This window comes from Hemibagrus wyckioides, linkage group LG05 (assembly GCF_019097595.1).
Source record: "Hemibagrus wyckioides isolate EC202008001 linkage group LG05, SWU_Hwy_1.0, whole genome shotgun sequence".
In the NCBI taxonomy this organism is placed as follows: domain Eukaryota; kingdom Metazoa; phylum Chordata; class Actinopteri; order Siluriformes; family Bagridae; genus Hemibagrus; species Hemibagrus wyckioides.
This window is the reverse complement of record NC_080714.1, coordinates 18936313-18956700: the sequence shown is the minus strand read 5'-3', so window position 1 is coordinate 18956700 and position 20388 is coordinate 18936313. Positions and strand designations below refer to the sequence as shown.

Genomic DNA, 20388 nt, shown 5'->3' with positions numbered 1-20388 from the left:
TTTTTTCCGTATGTGACTGTTATCTTTTTTAGATTTACTGTGTATTGACCCAGTTATGGATTGTGATGATGAGTCCCGAAATTAATACCACACTGATTTTACACACTTCTGTCCTTCCTCTAATAGAATGTTACAGGTTATGAATAGAAATCATAGATAACATCGCCCAAAGAAGCACCTCGGCTTCTTGTGTGTGTGTGTGTGTGTGTGTGAAGAATAAGTGTGTGTGCACTATAAAGCCTTCGTAACATTTTTGTTTACAAGTAATTGTTTTTACTGTGTTGATCCAGTATTAGAAAGTTGGATAAAATTAAGTATCATACATAAGAACAGATATCTGATGTTCAATACCTACAGGTCTCACCCTAGAGGGTTACACTGTCAGTGGAATAATTGTAGTTCTGAATGTACCTGATGTATTTGAGTTTATTGACAGATTCAGCTACTGCCCCTAGAGTTTCATTATGTAATAGTTTTGAGGTAACATGATTTTTGTTCTTTTCTCAGTGCAGGAAGTGCTACAGCTACGGTATAGCATGCTGCAGGAATGAGTCCTAAAACCTCTTCACATTTTTTGTTTCATCACCCCTGAAATTAGTGGGTTTTTTGAATAGGTTTTTGATTAAATGCCTGAAACAAGGTCTGTGGTTGGTTAACTCAAACTCTGGATATTTTCACGTTTTATTCTACAACATAAAATACATCAATAATACCCCACTTGTGATTTTTTAGATTTTATCTGTCGTGAAAAAAAAAGATAATTGCTTAATGGGACTACAGAGGTTGACGGGGAAACTAAACATCATCACGATAAATAGGAAATCTCATCACCCTTGTTGTGTTTATATTACAATATAATATATAATAATATATATAATATTGACAGTATATCTTTTAAACTATTCCAACTAAAAACTAGTGAAATTTTAATGGAAAAAAACAAACAAAAACAAAACGTGTGGGTCATAAAGTTGAGGAATTAAAGGCGTTATAACCCCAATTTTAATGCATATATTAAAATAATGAGTCTATCTATAGATAGATAGATAGATAGATAGATAGATAGATAGATAGATAGATAGATAGATAGATAGATAGATAGATAGATAGAGAATATTTAGTGATCTCTGAGAATTAATTGTGATCTCGTCATCTGTGGTCTATAAACTCACCAGATCCTTTAACTCATGACCTAAAGCTTGTTAAGAAAAGCCATCATGTCCCAAATTAGAAAGAAAATAAATCTTACTTCTAAAGAGACTACGCTCTAAAGTGGCTTTTGCTTGTACAGGTGAAGGTCAGTAGAGAAGTCTAAGCAGTTTGGGTGAACAGATGCCATGTGAAGATGTGGAAATTAGCCCACTCAGCAGGCTTTCCATAAATGTTATTTTAATCAAAGTGCATTAGAGCAGCCAGATATTTTAGACATATGGGCACTGCATACTTCCAGACTTCCCCATCTGTCTCTCTGTGTGCTCGGACTACACTCGCTGCTATCACCCAGATGCGTCTACAAAAGTCTGGGTTCCCCCTCACCATAATGGGGACCACGCTTAGATCCACTGCTGTTAAATGATGTGGTTCTGTTTGCCTAGAGAAAGACTGCTTAAGTGCTTATTTTTCTTCATTTACAAGCTCATGAGTGCTTGGGTGAGTCAAATAGTATGAGTATTAGAATAAATAGACACACATAGAACACACAGACACACATGTACTCACCTGGGTTAGTGATGGTCAGGAGGTCCAACTTTCGCTGTTGCTAAAACAAAAGAAGAAGAAGAACTTAATTTGGTCCAGTGAGCATTAATAGCTTTAAGTAAAGATGTTAAGCCTTATTCATGTCGAAGAATTTTTACTGATTATGTTTTCTGGCCACACCAACAAAAGTCAAATGTCCACTGAAAAATATCTGCTGCTGTCTTATAGACTTCTGGAACTTTCAGTCCTGTCATGTTAGGCAATTCTGAGTTTTTGCACTGGACATTTTCCCCACTGTTGAACTCACTCTGTTGAGTCATCTTTGTATTCATACTGAGATTTTTTTCCCCTTCAAATTCCATTCCTGATGGAATTTCAGAAATGTCAACTGCATGGGCCATATCGTATTGCTTCACTACTCTTTTTTTTTTATCAGAAGCCTGCTAGAAGTAAGGAGAAAATAACATTAATTTCAGACTACAATACCACAAGCTGATTAAATGTTGACAGCTCGCAGCATAAAACTTATTATTCATATATGACATCTTATCATACAATTTGTAGGGGCCCTGAACAAAAAAAATCATAATCTGAATTTACAGAATTAAAATGTGTACATCGTTGTGTGATTGAATTGAGTAACATTAACACAATTCTATATCTATCTATCTATCTATCTATCTATCTATCTATCTATCTATCTATCTATCTATCTATCTATCTATCATGCAGATTTAAAGCACAATTTAACTTTAGTTCCAATCAGCACTAACATCCTCATAAGATTTCATGGTGTATTTGGTTCACTTCAATACTATGTGAATTGATTGTGTCTGTCATTTGATTAGTAACATGTTTAAATTTAGTTTAATATAAGCAATAAAATCCTGATTTGTTGAGAAACATAATGTTTTTATGTAAACTACACCTAATATATATATATTTTTTATATATATATAAATCTGACTGACCGCATATTATAGACGCTATCAAGATCATAACACTAGTTCAACATGTAAATAATTTTGATATTAAAATAAATAAAATATTATAATAAACTGCAGGGCAGGGTTCATTATCTGAATCTCATCAGACGAACTCTAAATAACAGAAGTGACTGACTGTGATTTGGGCTGCGCTCGCATGCCGACGTATACGCTGAGTATTGAGTGACCACCGACCACATGACCAGCAGCATGTTTCACATCCGACCAATCACCAGTGACTGTTCTAAATGTGTCTGAATGTATCATCTGCATTCATGTTGGTTTTTATGGGTGTTGATTTTGTCGCATATTTCTATCATCACACAACAAGAACTGGAGAAATAACCCGTGTAATCTGATCTGACTGATGAAACCATATTTTAAATTGGATTTGATGTCAGACATTAATATGACCTGAATGATTGGAAAGTCAGATTCAATGTGTTATCACACATGCAGATAAAGACATTACGTTCGAGTTGTTTATTTGTATATTTATTTAAAAAGTAGCTACTGGCTTGGAGTCATCTCCTTATATCTGTTTTGCCTCCTCCTTTTTTCTATATAACTGTGTGTATCGGCTACAGACGGAGTAATGGAGGGTGTAAGAGGTCACCCACTTTAACACTTCACACTTTCTCTTACAGGGACTGACGGGAGCGGGAGTGGGCTAGATGAGGTGCTACCTCACTCCCTCTCTCTGCTTACACTTGCTTTCTTTCACCCCCTATAGTCCTCTCTCTCTCTCTCTCTCTCTCTCTCTAGTTCTGTGATCAAGCTGGAGGCTCTTCTGAGTGACACTAATCAACACCTTTCTTTCTTTTCTCTTCACACTCTCACTCTCTGTATGTCTCACCCTGTGTTAACCATGTGCTTGGGTGGAGACTGAAGCTTGTGTGTGTGTGTGTGTGTGTGTTTAAATTCATTGGTGGTGCTCATAACAAAATACACATTCACGACATCAGATAATTTCACACACGTTTTTTAATGGATCGTGAATTCACCCATTTCATCACAAATATTTCAGCTGAAATGACAGACACCTTTTTCACAAAAAATAAATATTTTATTTATTAATTAAAAAAGACTTTAGTATTAAATAAAGATTCTGTGAAATGCCTGTACATCATCATCTGGCTCTTCACATTAACTATCATCTATTCGCATCAAAAGCACCGGCGCAGATCTATTTAGCTAATCAACACTTCTAGCCTGTAGCAGCACCTCTGGAAGTCTATCAGCAATTGGAGAATGAATATCTCTTCCTTTTCTGTCACTGTTGGAGTCTGCATACTAAATAGTGCACTTTTACCATAAATGCTGTATTATTTTATTATACTATATAGTATGCTACTATGCAATTTGGCCCACAGCCTTTAAATCATAGTTGGCCTAAATACAGGAGATTTTTTTTCTATCTGAAATATTGCGGGTGCTCAAACTCTAGAGTACCCCTGAAGCTGACGCCTATGTGTGTGTGTGAGAGAGAAAGACCGATCCCTCCGAGTGATGTGTTTGTGGGGTGCAGTGTGTTCGAGTAGCCTCTTGGTGATAGTGTGTGACAAGGGCTCAAGCAATTCACAAAAGTCATACTTCAGATCAATAGGTGTGCAATCATAGGCCAACGCACACCCTCATTGACATGATGCAGCTGGAAACACACACACACACACACACACACACACACTATCTCTCTCTCTCTCTCTCTCTCTCTCCCAGATACACACACATTCACACACACTCTTGAATTCTGACATCACTGCAGGTCCTTCTTCATGAGTGGCTCCACTCAGAAATATGAGAGAGGTGACTGTATACTGATATGCACACACACACACACACTCACATTCCTGTGTGATTAGTCTATTACATTTGAACTATTTTAAAAGGTAACCTCCATAAACCTGTTAAATGTCCCCCTACATATTAATATATAATACACAGCACATTTGGCAGAAATCGCACAAAAGTGCTACTTCTACTTTGAATCATGAAAAGTGTCATTATTATGGCTCCCCCTGCTGGATATGCTGCATTCTGCATCTCATAGATGGTTAGTCAAACCCTCTGTACATGACCAAAAGGGCTGCACTGTTTAAACTTCTATCTCTAGATCTGATCTCGCAGCACATGTAAAAGCGTGTAGCATTTCACCTGAAAGCAGAGCCTCAATGATATCAAGATTATTCTCGGTTCAGTAACCATTACACCGAGTTAGATTCAGGAAAAGACTATCTAGAAATCATCTGCAGATCAAGATACAAGACAGAGTAGCAAAAAAAAAAAACTAATCTGTATTTTGTTGCCCCCTTTCTCCAATGATCATTTGTTTAAGAACCCCAAAATAGCAAACACTACAGCCGAAAGCTAATTTGAGTTAATGCACTGGTTAATCATGGACTGTGTAGATTCTAGCCACAAATGATGAGCTTAAAACGGGGCCATCGGCCAATTAGTATTGTTAGTATGTCATTCTCCGCCAATGTAGCGTGGCCAGATACGTGACTCAAATGATGTCTCCAGGAAGTAAGTACTCATCAAGTGTCCCCTATGATTCCTTCTGAGCAAACGATACTGAAATGAACAGTAAAGCAAAAAAAAAAATTTCCCTTTAGCTATTGTAAGACTTCACTGAGCTGGAATCTTGGTGAACAATCAGCTCTGTCCTTCGGAGTAGTTCCAGACAAAACGCTCTGCAATCCAACCATGCTTAGATCCACTGATGTTAAAACAGAGAGGACACAGATATGGTCAGAAAAATGCCTGCTTTGAGCCAGTCGGTGCTTCCTGCAGTGTCTCTGCCTTAAACACTCAGATCAGATCATGGAGAAATCAAGCTGGCCTCAGGGCTTGGGGTTGTTAGAGCTGCTGGTGTGTGCTTATCAGCACTTTTAAAAACGCCAGACACAGTTATTCCTCATAGAGAGTTAAAACAATAAAGGATATAAGTTTTGATACTTGTTTCATATATCTGCTTAAGTCATTACTACAGAATGGTGAGAAGAAATAAACTGGAAAGAATTGAATTATGAGACCTCCTGAGTACGGAGGATAATTCATGTAGCACTACTAAAAATATTCAGCGCAAATCAGTTCGGTCAGATTTTTTTTTGAAAACAAAAACGCACCCTTCTTTATTTCTCTCTACACCACTAACGAATGACCAGGGCACAAACTAAAAATAAGAGGTGAGAGAAAAAACGAGAGCGGAGCAGTTTTCATTAACACTCAATGAGGCATTGCAGCTTTCGCTAAATGCTGATTCTCTTCCTGTGATAATGGTTAATTAGAGCATTGTGCTCCACTCTCTCACCCGAACTGTCACTCTGAAGCCTGCCCGAATGGGACGCTTAGTGTTTCCCAGGAACACACACACACACACAAAGAAGGAGAGAGAGACATTACGAGGACAATTCTGGGCATGAAAATAGGATTGTATTAATCTTTATCAAACGATGCTCTGTGCCAGGGAATTCCCTATATACACAGACAGAGAGAGAGAGAGAGAGAGAGAGAGAGACAGAGAGAAGCCATGAGTGTCCCAGAATGCCCTGGTGTCTAAGGGCTTCCCCTTATTCCTGGTGCCATATGCTGGCACATATTCACTCCAGTCCACACCCACACACACAGTCCAGATGAATAAATTCTCCATTTCTTCTCAATCAGCGATCATCTGACAATATAATGACAGAATCGCCGAGCTACCTGATTCATGCATAATCCCTGATATTCCTCCGTTTTCTTTCCAGGGTTTTTTTTTTTTTTGCTTTGCCTTTGCTGGCCTACATTCAGACCAGACTCCAAATAGGCCAGACGTCCCAAACTTTCTCCATAAAATGCCATTAATCTTATCAGACTGATGCGCACCTTTCCAATAGCGGCTTAATCTGGGCTGGCTGCAGCCCGGCACGACTGTAATTAAGATGGCTGGTCTGCAGATAGAGAAGGGAGGGAGAAAGAAAAAAAAAAAACCCTCTCACCAGCAAAACCCTTCATTTACTAAACCTCACTCCTTATGAACGAATTAAATATTCATGCCCAGTCTACCCAAAGCCCATTTGCAATATTTCCTCCTGAATTTACTTTTCCTATTTGCTGATGATTATCCTGCATGTGGGCACATGAGAAAGGAGGGGGGTTATTTAAAAATCCACCCAACAATTTGGAGTCTCATTTCACATTCATGTAAGGTCAATATTAAAAGATTAACCTGAGTCGTTTCACCTTAGCTATCTATTATATAAAAAAAAATACCTATGGTAGCAGGTAGCGGACTAAATCATTTGACTGGAATAATGTGAGGAAGGGTACATTAGCAAATGGAGGGCATCGCGAAGGGGGAAAAGCAGTCTACACAAAGCAAGCGGGCTTTGACCATGGATTATGATGGAGGCATAAAAAATTGTCATAAATTACCGCCAACCATAGACACACCCTATTTCCACACACACACACACACACACACACAGCAATGATGTTTTGATGAGGTAAGGGAAATTAGTTGTGAGCTACTTAGGTTGTTTGCGTCTGTCCCAGCAGTGACGCACAGACTCAGTGTCTTTGTCGATGTCCTCCTAGGACTCTTTTGTCTGATGGCAACAATCCCCCAGAGAGAGAGAGAGAGAGAGAGAGAGAGAGAGAGAGAGAGAGAGAGGGAAGGTGAATCAACAATCTTAGTCACCTCATTTTAAGAAGGAAACACCCCTGTGTGAGTGAGTCAACACCCCTACCACACACACACACACACACACCCCCCTCCTTTTCCCCCTGTCTTCTCCACCACCTCCCTAATTTCCAGCTTGGCCCTCCCCTGAGTTGTGATGCTCCCCTGTGATGTGAGAGTGGTCTGAGGGATGAGCTCACTCTGAGATCATGCTCTCGTGGGCTTCTCATCTTACATGTCCCTAGCTGACAGCTTACCGAGCACACAGTCAAACACACTAAAGCTGAAGGACCACACGCTCATCCTGGCTTTATTCCCAAATCTGAAAATCAGCACTGGAACAAAAATGATAACTAGTTGCTGTTAAAACACACCTGACTTAAAACATCATTTTTAAACAGATGTTTTTTTTCCACATATTTCACACTGTGATATTTGATGCAGAGTTGCTCTGTAGCTAGCTGGATAAATTATTGCTAACGGTATGTACATATATATATATATATATTTGACAGGTTTGTCTAAAGCTATGATGCATTCCTCTTTAAAAGACTACTAGGTCGGGTGACAAAACAAACTCTGCAACATAACGTTCCTGAGCTGCTTTAAATCCGTCAGACGATCCTGTAATAGTAACTGACTAACCACATCAGTGAGTCACGGCTGCTGAGTCAGAACTGGAGGGAAATTTATATGTACACATACGTTATATACGCCAGCTGAGATACATCGAATGGTATCATGCTGCAACTTTAGGCACAAAAGAAGACCAAGGAAATAGAGCTAACAACCAACAAGGAGAGAGAGAGAGAGAGAGAGAGAGAGAGAGTGAGTATGTTCGTATTTCAAAATAGAAAATGCTCTATCAGGTAAGAATGAATCCTTCAGGGCATCTGCTTGACCCAAGTGTTATTAGTACTTTTGTGTTAGTTGCTCTGTTTTGGACTTATGTGTATTGATGCCTAACACACTCGACAGGCTGGAGAACAGAATACACCGATTACATTATAAAACACATGAAGAAAAAAAAGATATATTTTACTGAGGGAAGTAATGTGTGATTTTTTTTTTTTTTTCATTTAATGGCATTTCTTTGGTATAAAATAGTGTGGTATAAATATTATTTATAGACCTATATTTTTTGTTCAAAATATAAATGACTAAATGCTAAGTGTATTTTAACATGTTTGGGGAAATTGTAGGAGCTTTACTTGATTCCACTGAAATGTGCAAAGATCATATGAAGAACATGTTCCCAAATTTGACTTACTGCATAAGGCAGATTTTCTTTCATCCAGCATCCAGCAATGAGAGAGAGAGAGAGAGAGAGAGAGTGCAGAGAGCTGCCTGGCCTTCTCTGTTGCGTGACCACAGAGCCATGGTTTAAAAATAAAGCTCAACAAAATAAAAGATTCATTCCTTAGGAGAGCGGCGGCTCCCGTCAGACCCGAGGCAACTTCCTGACCACCTGCACGGGGCTACGGCTCAGGACCGGCTCGGCCGCCTCAGAGCAGAGAAACTAATAACCCCAAAGCCGACGCTGCATCTCCTCTATTCAGCACTTAAAAGCCATGATTGAATTTCATCTTGATTTCATTAAATATTCATAAAGGCCAATTAGAAGGGCAGTGCTGGCTGGCAGTGAGGACCCCTCTCCATCACTCTGTCACACACACACACACCACACACACACACACACAGTGTGTCTCCATCAGATGCTATTGGGTGGGGCAGTGTCTAACAGACCAGCAGATCCAGCCTGGAGAAAGTCTCGGGATAGATTTCTCTTTCTGTATCGTATGTATAAGTGTATCGCCTTCTCTTTCTCTCCACTCCATCCACTTCTCACACAGACACCGAGAACAGACACTGTAGACTGATATGATATGATATGATACACTCACACTGAGACATCGTTAAATAAAACTGGAAGGCAAGGAAGGATTTTATGCTATAGATAGAGACGCAGAGAGAACATTAGGCTCTAATAGGCACTGAGCAGGGCCATGGCACACACACACACACACAGACACACACACACCATCCATCCAGAACATGCCACTTGCTGCTTGACGGACTTTCAAACTGAGTTATGAGAGACTGTGAGCCAGACTAGAGGTGGAAGATTATAGGATGAGGGAGGATGAGCAAAATGGACGACGGAGAGAGAGAGGGTAGATTTCATAAACAAAACAGCATGTGGTCGAACAAAAAACAAAACAAAAAAATCAGTGCTAGTGCTCCAGGTGGAGCCATAAAAAGGGTTTATTTACAAGTAGGTATGAGTTTGTGTATATGTGAATATACAGGGGTTGGACAATGAAACTGAAACACTGGCCAGTTTAGTGTTGGAGGTTTCATGGCTAAATTTGACCAGCCTGGTGGCCAATCTTCATTGATTGCACATTCCACCAGTAAGAGCAGAGTGTGAAGGTTTAATTAGCAGAGTAATAGCACAGTTTTGCTTAAAATATTGCAATGCACACAACATTATGGGTGACATATCAGAGTTCAAAAGAGGACAAATTGTTGGTGCACGTCTCACTGGCGCATCTGTGACTAAGACAGCAAGTCTTTGTGATGTATCAAGAGCCACGGTATCCAGGGTAATGTCAGCATACCACCAAGAAGGACGAACCACATCCAACAGGAGTAACTGTGGACGCAAGAGGAAGCTGTCTGAAAGGGATGTCCGGGTGCTAACCCGGATTGTATCCAAAAAACATAAAACCACAGCTGCCCAACTCACTGCAGAATTAAATGTGCACCTCAACTCTCCTGTTTCCACCAAAACTGTCCGTCGGGAGCTCCGCAGGGTCAATGTACATGGCCGGGCTGCTATAGCCAAACCTTTGGTCACTCGTGCCAATGCCAAACGTCGGTTTCAATGATGCCAGCAGCAAAAATCTTGGGCTGTGGACAATGTGAAACATGTATTGTTCTCTGATGAGTCCACCTTCACTGTCTTTCCCACATCCGGGAGAGTTACGGTGTGGAGAAGCCCCAAAGAAGCGTACCACCCAGACTGTTGCATGCCCAGAGTGAAGCATGGGGGTGGATCAGTGATGGTTTGGGCTGCAATATCATGGCATTCCCTAGGCCCAATACTTGTGCTAGATGGGCGCGTCACTGCCAAGGACTACCGAATCATTCTGGAGGACCATGTGCACCCAATGGTTCAAACATTGTATCCTGAAGGCGGTGCCGTGTATCAGGATGATAATGCACCAATACACACAGCAAGACTGGTGACAGAGTGGTTTGATGAACATGAAAGTGAAGTTGAACATCTCCCATGGCCTGCACAGTCACCAGATCTAAATATTATTGAGCCACTTTGGGGTGTTTTGGAGGAGCGAGTCAGGAAACGTTTTCCTCCACCAGCATCACGTAGTGACCTGGCCACTATTCTGCAAAAAGAATGGCTCAAAATCCCTCTGGCCACTGTGCAGGACTTGTATCTGTCATTCCCAAGATGAATTGATGCTGTATTGGCCGCAAAAGGAGGCCCTACACCATACTAATGAATTATTGTGGTCTAAAACCAGGCGTTTCAGTTTCATTGTCCAACCCCTGTATATGAGGTGGTATATATTAGTTATGAACATATGAGCTGGTTTATGTTAGTAGGTGTATGTTAGCTTTTTCACACTAACACACACAGGTGCTGGTTCAAATCTTTTTATGAAGCAACCTATGGTTTAACAGTCAAATAAATCAGATATCAAAGTTTTCTGATGCACAATAAATAATAATAATATAAATAATAATATCCATAGCACTGTGAACATTATATATGCACAGCAAAAAGATATCTGAATAACCAACTTATTATTCTTATATAATAAACTCAATGTATAAATCAAATTTACAAATGCAGTAGACTAGCAGTTATTCCTGGGTGTAAAATGAAATCTTATAAATGAATACAGTGGAACTTTGGCATAGGAATGACCTCCCTTATGGATTTTCACCGTAACAATTGAAATTTTGCAAGAAATTTGCATCAGTATATAAAGCATTTTCGGCATCCGAACAAACCAAGCTGAAACGAACTTTGTGGCACGACTTCCTGTAAGGACCCCTGACATGGAATGCGTGGCTTGGGTCAGTTCTTTGTAAGCACCCATATAGTTTACATACACTTTGTATTGGTCATATTGGTAATATTTTGGGTGGCTGGAACAGATTATCTGCATTTACATTATTTCTTATGGAAAATTAGTTGCACAATCCAAATTTTCACCTACAGAATGAATTAAATTCGTATGCTGAGGTTCCAATGTACCAATCTTCAATTCCAACTCTTTCATTTTTAAAATCATAATGTCATTTGCTTACTAAACACAATAAATGCCCAAGTAAAACCAGTCTCAGTGTTTTTACTCTTCTACTTTAGTTGGAGCTGGAAATGGGTTGAACCATGACATGATATTATTGGCTAATATCCTTAGACGACGTTTAACGTCATTGCATTTGTCTTTTAAGTCAGTGATACTAATGTATTGTGCAGAATTTGGCCAGAGGCATAACTGCTAAGTAGAATAAGGTTAGGTTCAGGTTGTCTTTAATGGCACTCATGCAAATAACATGGACTTGTTGTCATGGCAACAAGATAACGTCATCGCTTCTGATGTGACTTTCTCGGTTCCAGATGACCAGAATTTTTGGTACAGGAAACAAAACCATAACCAAACAAACAGCGGGTAAGTGCTGAACGGTTCCATGTTAAACGCTGGATCTAGCATGATCACGGGCACACTGCAGTACAAAAGCATGCTGCTTGCTAAGGGGATGGACACAGAGTAAGAAATGCGCGGAGTAAAGATTGTTATTTTAGTTATTTTAGATTTCGCTCTATATAGATCGGCTCACTGGGGAGGCACATTACAGACAAACAGCACAGTTCATAGGCAGTGCAGTCATGGAGCCTGTCATAACAGCAACCTGAAGGCCTCCTTCCTCGTTGACCCAAAACAAAAATCAATACCACGCTGCTGACTTCACAAAATCAATCAATCATTTTACAGCCCGGATAGCTTACCAAATGGCCCACTCGCAATCTACTCTCCGAAGGGACCTGTCACTGATGGAGTCCTGAAGGAGTGACCTGATATTTATGTGATGCAAAGATCAATGACCTCCTGCTTGCTCCTAGCTAAGCGGAGCCGTGCTGCTGAGTCACGGTGCAGAGGAGCAGTGCACTCTGGAACGACTGCACATCTCCCAGCATTACCTTGAATTAGCCTCATGCTCTGCTTTAAGGCCAAATTTGAATGTTTGGCTTTTAGATAAAAGCGAAAGCACCTGGATGGTGTATCGGTTGCTATGAGACCAGCTGCTGGAAGTCGTGTTGCGCCAACAGGAAAGTATGAGAATGAAAGAATGATTACACAAAGTGCTCTGGAGTTCATATCTCTGATTAACTAAAGAAAGTGATAGGACTAAATTGGTTGAGCCTGCCAGGATAATCTGTTGAAGTAAGCAGACATATTATTTCCTGCCTTCATCGGCTAAAAAGCAATTTAAAGGAAATAAAGCAAAGCAATTGGTACACCATCTATTGTGTAGGTCAGACAGTCCGAGTTAACGTTTACCGGCTTGGCTTCGTTTTTACAAGATGTGTGTGCTCAGGAGCAGAGCTAAGTAATTTATCGCTATATGAACATACAGTATATGATGGAATTGTTTGCACTGACCTCTCAGACATGCACACACACACACACACACACCAATACTCAGGACAACACAATGTAATAGACGACACAACAGTGGCTGTGGCAGTGTGCATGTGTGTGTGTGTGCGCGCGTGTGTGTGCGCCATGGCTCTGCTCAGTACACAGTCCAACTCAGATCTCAGAGGTGACCTACAGGAGGACTAAAGGACGAGAAGCCATTTCCTAATCAGATCAAATAAAACATGTCTCTAATCAGATGGCAAAGGAGAACAGGAGCAGCAGAGCACACACACACACACACACAGAGCTATCTAAAGCATCTACACTTCGAAAGCTCACATTAGAACAAAGGTGAACAAAGTTTTATGGAACAAAGCAGCAACAGATACACTGACTGTACTGAGACACCAAAGATTGGGAATAAAAACAAGCGTAGAATGAAAATAAAAATGTTCCTCATGTATGATAATAAAACACAACAGGGTGTGCTCTAAATGAACAGCAAGATGGTTTGAATGCAGCCCTAACTGCAGTTACGATAAAAAAAAAATAAAATAAATGAAACATCTTCTTGCAGAAAGTTTAACTAGAAATCATACCATCGGTTAAATAAACATAAAATGAGTATACTGTTAAACTTTAATTATGCGAGTGCCTTACAAGTCTCTTTGAGTTTGCTGTTACTATAGAAACAATAATGTAGAAGGATAGTGTCAGAGCCGTGCTTTTATATACACTTTATATTGAGAATTCGGCTGTGTTTTGGTTTAATAGCAGACAATTTTGAAAAAAAAAAAAAAAAGATATCTTGTGTTATGTAATATTGAGAAACTGGTTCATTTCTGTTATCAGTTACATTATAGCAGCTATAAACATCCACACCCTTACTGAAAACATCACCATGTCAACAATCATGCTGTATTATGTTTCTTTGTTAAATAATATCACGTCTTTAATTCATTTATTATTACGCTTGAGGAGCCTGTGCCTACAGAAATGATGACATATAAGAATGAGTGCATTAATATAAAGCTGTGAATTGTTAGTTTACTACTATCATATTTGTTGCTTTTATAGAAAATCCAGCTTCAGACCAATCAGATTTCAGAACTTAATGGCACAATTATGTTTAGCTATCTTTTCTCTCTCTGTCTTTGTCTGTCGAGCTATACCCGAGCTCCCAGTGTTCAGAGTTTCCAGTGTGATCACTCTGGACCGGCCTGATCCATCCAGATGCTCTAGCTCTGTTTGGAGTCTCGTCACTTGGTGGTGCTCACTGGTGCTGGGGATAGACCTGCGTGGACAGCCTGTGACCTGGGCGTCTGCTGTGGATAGAACTACATGGAGATTATCTCACCGTCCTCGTGGTTGCTGTCGAAGAACGGACATTATTTACATTTACATTATTTACTGTCCAGTGTCCCCCAAATGAGGATGAGGTTCCCTTCTGAGTCTGGTTCCTCTCAAGGTTTCTTCCTCATATCATCTCAGGGAGTTTTTCCTTGCCGCTGTCGCCTCAGACTTGCTCATATGGGATAAATTTTAGGAATAAATTAGCTTGAAACTTTATAATTATGTTCCTATACTTCTGTAAAGCTGCTAGGAGACAATGTCCATTGTTAAAAGCGCTATACAAATAAACTGAATTGAACTGGATTGAATTACTGCTAGTCTTATATGCCGTTATTAATCAGACCGATGGCTTAATCAGTATAAAAAAGTATACATCTCTGTGCAAATAGAGTGGGGAGTAAACGAAATTTGATTCAACTTGTATAACAGAAGAGGAATCACCATGGTAACCTTTGAATATGATTACTTTCACAATCATAAACTTTGCATATATTCTGTGCATTGGTGTTTGTTTTTTTTCCACAATGCATGCTGTGGGCAAAAAAAAGTGGTCTCGGTTTACATTAAACAAATTAATAAACAAACAAATGAATAAACATAATGGCACTGTATTGTTTTAGCAAGGGAAAATATCTTGAATATAGTCACAATTACAATTATTATTCCTGGTATAAGATCAACAATGAACCAAATATACGAAGACAACGCGTATTTCTAGCCATTCCAATTCAATTCATTTTACACACGCTAATTCTATTAGCAGACAATTATGCCTTTTTTCCTAGAAAACTTAAAGTGGGATTAAAATGAGATGAATTATCTGCCAGTAGAATGAGACAATAAAATGGCTTAGAGTTAGGAGAAATGACTAAGAATAAATGTAATAAGCTTACATCTGGTTTATTGTAATCTAAGGTAGCAGGAAATACTCTATCAATTAGACTCTATTCAAAATATTTTCACTAGCTGTCATTTTTTTGCAGTGAAGTATTTCATTGTACAGTTATGAGGGACTTGAACGCTTGCTCTTGCTGCATTTTCTCTTAAAACCCTGTCAGTTTCTGGTCCTTTAATGATAGTCTGGTAAATAACTGACCCGTGCTTGCAGAAAAATTAGAAGACGGCAAAAGACGTTGCATTTTGCCTTTTTAAGTCACTGATACTAATGGATTGTGGCCAATATGACCAGGGGCCTGAACTAACAAGGTAATATAGGTTGCCTTTAATGGAGGTGATGTATATAATTCCAGAGGTTGTCATGGCAACCATATCATTAAAGCTTCCATTCTTCCTTGGTTCCTGACCAGTAGGGAATTTGTGCTGGAACCACATGAACATGGACACATGTCAGGACCCTGGACTCACCTGTTGAACTGTGGGTATGTACTTGTTACACTAGTATTTAATTAAATGTTGCTTCTCATACACACATATACTGACATTTATATCATCCATGTAAAGAAAGATTTTTGTTGCTGATTTTATTGTACACATAACTAGTTCACTAAAAATAAAATCTGAGTGAATTAATCATTGCATCTAAACATAGTCTCTGTAATAAATATGTCCCACAAAAACAGCAGATAATGATAGCACTGTGACAAACAGAAAAGGAATACTTAATGCAAAAGCAGGGCTTTTGCCCTTTTTTTCTATTTCTCATCCCAAACTAAGTACTCTGCTGTATACATGCTGTGCTCCACTTTCTGTGCACCTTCGCCACACGCACAATCCTCTTCCCGAATTACACACTCCTGTAAATTCAGCAGTCATTTAGATTGCTGCGGTAGAAAGTGGCCTTTCTGCTGTGCAGAGATGAGGTTAGCGCAGGACGGAGTGTGCATGTGCTGATACCAACACAGCAGTTTATGTGCAGTTGGGACTGACGCTTGCCGATACTCAAAAAAAACCTCAAAAACAACGTTAGCCCATCAGCTCTGACATGGTGGCTAACCGGATGGAAACTGTGCATGATTAGAGACAAATTGGGAAGGAGAAAGTGTGTGTGTGTGTTTGGAGAAAACAAAAAGAGAAGGAAAGAAGGCCAAATCTTGGAAAAATTCGCTTTGACTGTGCTAGGTCGAGGCTGTCTGACTGAAACAGTGAGAAAGAAGGACCTGAGGAGCAGAGGCTCTGCAGCAAAGCTAAATTTGGAGTACAGTGATTACTACAAAGTGGCCTGATCTCTAAGAAGAGGGCACACACACACCCAGGAAACCGCTGAGCGAGACATGGGGAGGCGTAAAAGGGCATGTTCTCTGCTGCTGTGGGGCCGTGCCAACAAAATGCCTTATGGGCTGGAACTTCTGCAATCAAATCCGTCCTTAAAGACAATCAGGGCATTTTATTAGCTGAATGCAAATACAGTGTAATAAAGAAAATGAAAGGATGAATGGGAAGGGCAGAGAGGAGTGTTGTTTAAATGACAAGTGTGTGTATCCTACACGAGGACTACTGTTTGTGCTTCTTAGCAGAAGAAGCTCTCTCTCTCTCTCTCTCTCCCTCTCGTACTCTTGCTGCATGGCATTTTAAAGCTGTGGTAAGCAGAATGCATTGTAGGATGTCATTATCCCTGAGAACACTGACTGAATGTGGAAACGCTTTGGATTTATGCTGACAGGATTTGTCTGAGTTATCAGTCTTTGCCTCTGGCAGCATAAAAAACTCATGAATGTGAAGGAAGCAGTTAGACGGGTGAAACACTAATGACACTGAAAGGACAAGACCACAATAGTCTCTGGTGGGTGAGAGTGAACATTTTCAAGCAACAGAAATGTCCCATACTGCTGTTCTATAAGCTGCGGGCACGTCACTCATCCCGCTTAGATGTATTTATTTATTTATTTTTATAAATGACGGAAAATAGGCCGGCCAATCTCATACTTAATATGCGGTATGAATGATAATCCCGCCGTGTGTCTCTGCCACTAATCTCGGCATTTCAAAAGTCACAAAGGGAGAGAAAATGAAAAGTTTCGATGTTGAAGTTTGTATCTTCTGCTCTGGGAGATAAGACAAAAAAATGACAGGCTGTATGTTCTGTGTAAAACGTAATACGCTGAAACTGATAAGAACATGTGACAGAGCAACAGATGCTGCTGGGCTGATACGCTAATACCTGCATGTCACACACACACACACACACACGCACATTCTGTCACAGAAAAAGTGATAACCTGTTTTTATTTATGTATATATTTACTATAAACACATTTATTATATTTATTATACACTCATAATACATTATTAGGATTATTGCGATTTGAATCAAAGAATAATATTTCTCTGCACACAAACTACAGTGATCGATTTACGATTTCCTGTAAACAAGACAAGCGAGTTGTTATTTTATATAATAGCGTTCGAATGAAAGTGCAGGAAAATGAAACGCACTATTATTTGGAGGGAAAATCAAATTAAAGTCAAAGAGATTAATAAAGGCTAAAAGTTAAAAACGCTAGCCTAGCACATCTCTCATGCACTGTGCACTCTCACAGTTTTTCTTTTTCTCTTCGTTGCAGTGTCGTTTGTGTCAGTAATATGTTTTTTCTTAATAGTACGATCCACACCAACGTGCATACTAATTTCATAAAGGCAAGCAAATTAAAATGGTAACAATACAGCATGAGAGGGAGAAATATTGTTTAGAGGTAGAGATTGAAATACAGAGATAAAATGACAGAGAGAGAGAGAGAGAGATCTGGAAAAAAATGATCCTTGAAGGAGATTTTTACTAGTTTAAAATGAGCAAATATCAAGCAGAAACAGAAAGGTATTCGGGAAACTTACTGTACAGCCTCCTCATAGCACTACTGCACTTTACACACAGACTCTATACTCCAACACTGCCTATTACTCTCCCCTCCCATGACAAAATAAACAAGAAAACAGTAATTTGAAGCATCTGTAATCACCTTAGCCACATCCTCTGAGCTGCACGCCTTAATTTTGCATGCTTTTAATTTGTTTTCACAGCGGTTCGAGCAAATTGAATTTGTTAATTAAAGCAGCAAAATGAAATGCTGAGCATTATTGACGAGATGCTAATTGTGTTAGTGTGGAAATTGGGAAGGGGGGGGGGGTGAGAAAAACAGGGGGATCAGGGGAGGGCTTTTGCGTATCAATAGCCAGGACAAATCGTATTACAGCAGAAGAAAGGGAGCATAGTGCAGCACACAGACCCTGGAGTGTGTGTGTGTGTGTACTCTAAATATGTAGGTCTAGCATAAGATACATGCTCTCTCTCTCACACACACACACACACTTGCCTCTCCTGACATATGAATAAAGCAGTTCATAAAACACTGGCTTGATGTAATTAGCTATATATAAAATGTTTCTACACACAGGCACGGTCACACACAATGTTTTACATCATGTACGTGTTTGTATATATTGTATAAAAGTAAATCAATGTTATGGCAATACAGCAGTGGCAGTCAATTTCATTTTAATTATGCTTTGACTGCGTCTAATGAAATTCATTGCACAAGCAGAATCTCAACTCAACACTGCAAATGAATCAATCAGAGGTTCCTGACACCAGTTTTGGGAACCCAAAGGAAATCCTCAACGTTTTCCCTTACTCCCAACACACGTGGTGCAAGTTATGATGGGATTGATAGACTACATGTTTGTTTGTTTTTTCTCCCTTTCTTGTCCTGGAAGTTTGAGCAGCCAGAAATCTTTTCCAAAAGGTATATAAAGTAATCTAGAGTTCTAGCTCAGCATCAGCACCAAAGCTGATTATACTCGGATCTATCGTACATGACTGAGTAGCTATGCATAAACATATGACATTATATACACAGCCTACACATTTTAGAAAACAACATTTGAACAGACTGTTTTGGAGCTCGGAATAGTGAGCGAGCAGACACAGTGACTGATTTGATTTCGGCCAACACACGGGTTCCCAATCAGACAAAACAACACCGTTAATCCAAACCCTTCTTCTATATTGTAATTATGTTGTTGCACACCAAGAATGAAAATAGTAGCCTTTCCTGTCATCAAAATGACTGTTGCTATGAATGTCTCTTCTGTTAGTTAAAGCTACAGTGCATAGAAACTGTTATTAAGAATGAAACAGAGCTAAATGATTGAGTCTGAGGAGAAAAATATCATTAAAAAAAAAAAAATGATGGTCCTGAGCTGCCCTGGCAATCCTGTTATTCCAGTAAATCACGATGCGTTCCCGTGTCCCGTAAACTCAAACCCGATGAGTTTGAGTTTATTTCTTGCTGAAAGACATTTATTCACTCTCTCATTTGGTGCAAAGCTTCTGAATGGTAATAATGCGATTTATCCTCGTTGAGGAATCTTTACCCGGCTGTGAACTTGTTTAAGACATGATAGCTGGCTGGTGGCAAATGGGGAATGTTATTCAAACTAGGGATATGTCGGATGAGATTGGGCATCTGCTCACCATTACTGAGCATTTTTAGAGTGATATTACTCTTGTGCTTGTGCTTATGACCAGCTTTCGTCAGGATGAAGAACAAAATACATAGATTAGGTTATATAATACAGAGATTGGGTAGTAAAAAATACACAGTATTACAATTAGCATGTTAGAGTTAATGGGAAAGTTTGCATCTATAAGCCTCATATGCAGATAGATTACAGCAGCATATTGTCTAGTGACTGTGACGTATAGATGTGTGGCACACGCTATACACATACAGAGTAAATAAGAGCGATAAAATAGTGCTGCAATTTGGTCTGCGAAGGAAAATAAGGTAGATTAACAGAAGTGCTTCCTCCATGGGGTGAAATTAGTTTTCCTCAGGCACGCTCTCCTCCACAGTAGCCGATAACCCTGCGCTGACGCCGGGGTCATCAGCTTTATTGCCTCAGCTTGCGTGATTATGCATCCTACAGCTTTATTTTGCATATACAGCGCGGCTTTATGAATAAATCTTTAAACAGCTCATTTGATCTTCCCTCCCTGATGGGGCAGGGCATACTCTCTAACGACTGGAATCCCCCAAGCCACATGAGATGCTTA

The 20388-nt window shown here is 39.6% G+C and overlaps 1 protein-coding gene across 2 annotated transcripts in view; it reads right to left on the bottom strand.

Annotated features, from left to right (window-relative positions):
- Positions 1-20388, bottom strand: part of agbl4 (AGBL carboxypeptidase 4) — a 302375-nt gene that overhangs the window by 86468 nt on the left and 195519 nt on the right. For both annotated transcript variants that reach the window (XM_058389605.1, XM_058389604.1), the window contains exon 6: positions 1720-1759. In XM_058389605.1, coding sequence (XP_058245588.1) covers positions 1720-1759 — 40 coding nt within the window. The remainder of the gene's footprint in view (positions 1-1719; positions 1760-20388) is intronic.